Source organism: Lolium rigidum, chromosome 7 (genome assembly GCF_022539505.1).
Source record: "Lolium rigidum isolate FL_2022 chromosome 7, APGP_CSIRO_Lrig_0.1, whole genome shotgun sequence".
Lineage (NCBI taxonomy): Eukaryota > Viridiplantae > Streptophyta > Magnoliopsida > Poales > Poaceae > Lolium > Lolium rigidum.
This window is the reverse complement of record NC_061514.1, coordinates 57,975,181-57,979,118: the sequence shown is the minus strand read 5'-3', so window position 1 is coordinate 57,979,118 and position 3,938 is coordinate 57,975,181. Positions and strand designations below refer to the sequence as shown.

Genomic DNA, 3,938 nt, shown 5'->3' with positions numbered 1-3,938 from the left:
CGACTAAACAGTCACCGCGCACTGTGTAGCCACACCCTGTTTTTATTATTTGACCCGTTGCACTTCTTGTTGAGCCCAATAAAAAGAGGATGCGTCTCCCTCTGGCCTCTCCCTATGCCCTCTCTAATTCCACACACTGCGAAGAAAATACTTCCTCTAGACTATCAAAACATCTTATAATTAGGGACATATGAGGCTGGTTTGCCAAGTTGAACACATCTCAAAATAGTGTTGTTAAGCAGGGCCGACATTATAAAGGGCGAGAATTTTGGAGGTGGCGTTTTGGCTCATAGGAGCAAATGCTCCTATTATACAAAATAATTAAAAAACAATATTAAAAATGTCAAAAAATTCTGACATAAATTTTTTTGTTGTACATCGTGACATTCTATGTTAGTGCACAAGTTTTCATGGAGAAACAACATTTTATGTGACGTGTACAAAAAAGACAAAAAAAATGTCCTGTACGTAGTCGTGTTATAGCATCAAAATTTGTCTTTTTTACTGGAGTCACAAATTTTTATAGTTTTTTTTTAAAACTTGTGTACGAACATAAAATGTATAGATGTACATGAAAAAATTTAGTTTAGAATTTTTTGACACTTCGAAATGTTGATTCATACAATGAGAGCAAATGCTCGTATGAGCCAAAGTGAATATCCCGAGAATTTTGTTTTAGCTCTAACACACCAGCCAGCAACGATTGGATTATTTTTGTGATGTGCTTTGTATCCACTCAATTTCTTTTGCCTGAAGTACAACATACAGTATGGATGTCCTGTAATCTGCAACACATCTTTGTTTCAGCTAACTAAAAAGGATATACATATACTACTACCAAGAAACAAAACTAAGACAAGTGCACAGGTCCAGTCATTTTCAAACAAATTTCTGAAGCAGAAAAGATAATAAAAAAACTAATGAATTTTTCTAGTTGGATTTCATAAAATAAAATAAAACATAGACGCACAACATTCTGTGCGCAGTAAAACGAGACGATCACGACAGGACCGTCTTCACCTGGTAGTTCCTGGCGAAGGCGCTATACACGACGAAGTTGAGCGTGCAAAGAGCCGCCATGGTCCAGAAGAAGTAGTCGAGGTGGCCTTGGTCGAGGTCGTCGGATATCCACCCGGGCCGTCCGCCGGTGGCCGTGAGCACGTTGACGACGGCGTAGATGAGCGAGCTGGTGTAGCTGCCCAGCGCCACGGTGAGGAGGGCGAAGGAGGTGCACATGCTCTTCATCGACTCGGGCGCCTCGCTGTAGAAGAACTCGAGCTGCGCGATGTAGCAGAAGACCTCGGCGCCGGCGAGCACGAAGTACTGCGGCATCTGCCACGCGATGCTGATGGACTCCCCGGTGCCAGCGGCGTCCAGCCTCCTCATCTCGACCAGCGCCGCGACGGCCATGGCACACGCCATGAGCAGCCGGCCGGCGCCCATGCGCCGCAGCTGTGACGGCTCGGCGCTCGCCGGGGAGAAGCTCTTGAGGGCCGGCACGATCACCGAGCCGTAGACGAGCACCCACGCCAGGACGCAGACCACCTCGAAGGACACCATGGACGCGGCCGGGATGGTGAACGACATGACGCGCATGTTCATGGCGCTGCCCTGCTGCACGAACGTGGTGTTGAGCTGCGCGTACGCCGCCGATAGCACGATGCTCGTCGCCCATATCGGCAGCAGACGCATCAGGATCTTGAGCTCCTCCACCTGCGTCACCGTGCAGAGTCTCCAGGAGCCCGCGGTGGCGGCGGCGTCGAGGGTGGTCGCCACTTCTTCCAGGTCGGAGCTCACGACTATGGCCGCCTTGTCGAGGAACGTGAACTCGTGGGTGTGCGCGATCTTGGGCTGGTCGACCTTGTCGCTCAGCTCGTAGAGCACGGCGGCGTCTGTGGGGACGCGGAGGGCGGCCTTCCTGCACGCGGCGACGAAGACCTGGCAGAGGCTCTTGAGAGGCGTGCCGGTGGGCACGCGGCGCGTGTACATGGGCGTGGCGAGCACGAAGCCGGCAAAGGCGAGCGCGATGCAGGCGGTGGCGATGCCGAAGCCGAGGCCCCAGCTGACGTTCTGCTGCACCCAGACGAGGAATAGCCCGGAGACGATCATGCCGAAGTCGACGCAGACGTAGAACCAGCTGAAGAAGGACATCTTCCGCTCCCGGTCCACGGCGTTGTCGTCGTCGAACTGCTCGGCGCCGAAGGGCAGCAGCGCCGCGCGCACGCCGCCGCTGCCGAAGGCCACGAGGTAGAGGCCGGCGAAGGCGACGGTGTGCGAGCCGAGCGCCGGGTGGTGGCAGGACGACGACGACACGCAGTCTAGCGCGGTGGTGGTAGGCAGGAAGGCAGAGAAGGTGACGAGCATCATGCCGAGGAGGTAGACGAGGAGGGAGACGAGGATGGTGTTGTAGTTGCCCCAGAAGGTGTCGGCGAGGACGGCGCCGAGGACGGGGGTGAGGTAGCTGGTGCCGATCCAGGTGGTGACGTTGGAGGCGCTGGCGAGGCTGGTGCCGTGCAGGACGGTGTGGAGGTAGAGCACGAGGTTGGTGGCGATGCCGTTGAACGCCGTGCTCTCCAGGCACTCGAACGCGAGGACCACCGCCGGCGCTCGGCTGCCGGTCTTCTTGTCCTGTATCAGCGGCACCCTGAGGTCCTCGTCGTCGGCGATCTTCGAGCTCCGGCTCTGTAAAACCAGGAAAAAAATCGTGCCGCGTGTTAGATGCCTGAAACCATGAATGGTACATTCATGACTGACCAATATCATGATTCACAAGTCAAGGACGTACCTTAGGCAGCCGTGGCGAGCTCTGGCCTCTTTCCATGGCGTCCATTGCAGCACAGAAAGATCGTTGCCGAAACCCCCAATGAAATCACACAAAAGATGCGCCGTCTTCGTGGAACTCCCGGGGCGCTTTTTGGCTGGGGATTCTGGAGCGGGAGATGGAAACGACAAGCAAGCAGCTGGGGTTTTATACGAAGCGCACGGAGGCAGCTGCGAAGCGCGGCAGGCGAGAGAGAACGGGTCCGAGTGAGAAATGCTACAGGAGTGCTCGCGAGTCAGTTGTGCGACTTTGACATGCAGACGTAAAAAGCGCTCGCGCGCGCGTTCCAAAATGGATTTCGATTGTTATACAAAAAATGGATTTCGATCGACTAGTCTAATGCACACGTGCGTAACGCACTAGCTATCTTCACGCAACATCGTCACATTGCGGATAATCGATTCAGGATGTTTCCGTGCAGGTGTGTGTGTTCGCGAATTTGCGTGATGCCGTGGCAACTTTAGCGCACCTAATCCTCTTGTTAAAACGTGCTTAATTCATTTGAGGAGTAGCTAGGAAAGATATGTGGAGTACAAACTTTGTTCTCGTTCATCATAGCTTCCACCAAGAGGCCGCTCCTGAGGGACCACGCCGGGTAGCACCGGAGTGCACTTAACCACCAACCTCGAGCCCCCGCCGCACCTCCTCCTTCCCTCCCGTCGATCGGAACATTGCCAGGCAAAACCTAACCTGGGCGGTGCGGCAGCGACAGATTCTCTGAGGCGTCGATCTGGAGGATGGCGGCGGCGCCAACGGCTTCTCTCCAGGAATGGTGTTGCAGGACGGTGGCTGCTGGTGCTGGCTCGGTGTGAATGCGTAAAGGCGACGCACAGCGGGTGGCAGCAGCGACGAGCGACCTCGCGGACCTTCTCATGGGCTTGCGGTAGCTCCTGCAGCACGAGGATGTCGGGGTACCGGCCCCAGGAATGGCAGCGACGTCTCCCTTCTCCACTGAAGGCGGGCAACGAGTTGTGGTGAATCTCTGGATCCCGACCAACGAGTTTGGGACTTCTCCTTCATAGGAATACAAGGACCGAAGCATACGGTGTTCCTTGGTCCTCCAGAGTAGATAGGAACCGGTTGTGTGCACCCGCAACATCGGCCTAAGTGGCTTCTT

At 54.7% G+C, this 3,938-nt stretch overlaps 1 protein-coding gene across 1 annotated transcript; it reads right to left on the bottom strand.

Moving 5' to 3' along the window:
- Positions 1-945: 945 nt before the first annotated feature.
- Positions 946-2,900, bottom strand: LOC124669773 (protein NRT1/ PTR FAMILY 8.3-like). Its single transcript, XM_047206319.1, has 2 exons — positions 2,786-2,900; positions 946-2,682 (listed from the first exon to the last, which is right to left on the bottom strand). Exons 1-2 carry the CDS (start codon positions 2,828-2,830, stop codon positions 1,000-1,002), a joined length of 1,728 nt encoding a protein of 575 aa, XP_047062275.1. The 5' UTR covers positions 2,831-2,900; the 3' UTR covers positions 946-999.
- Between the last annotated feature and the right edge of the window lie 1,038 nt (positions 2,901-3,938).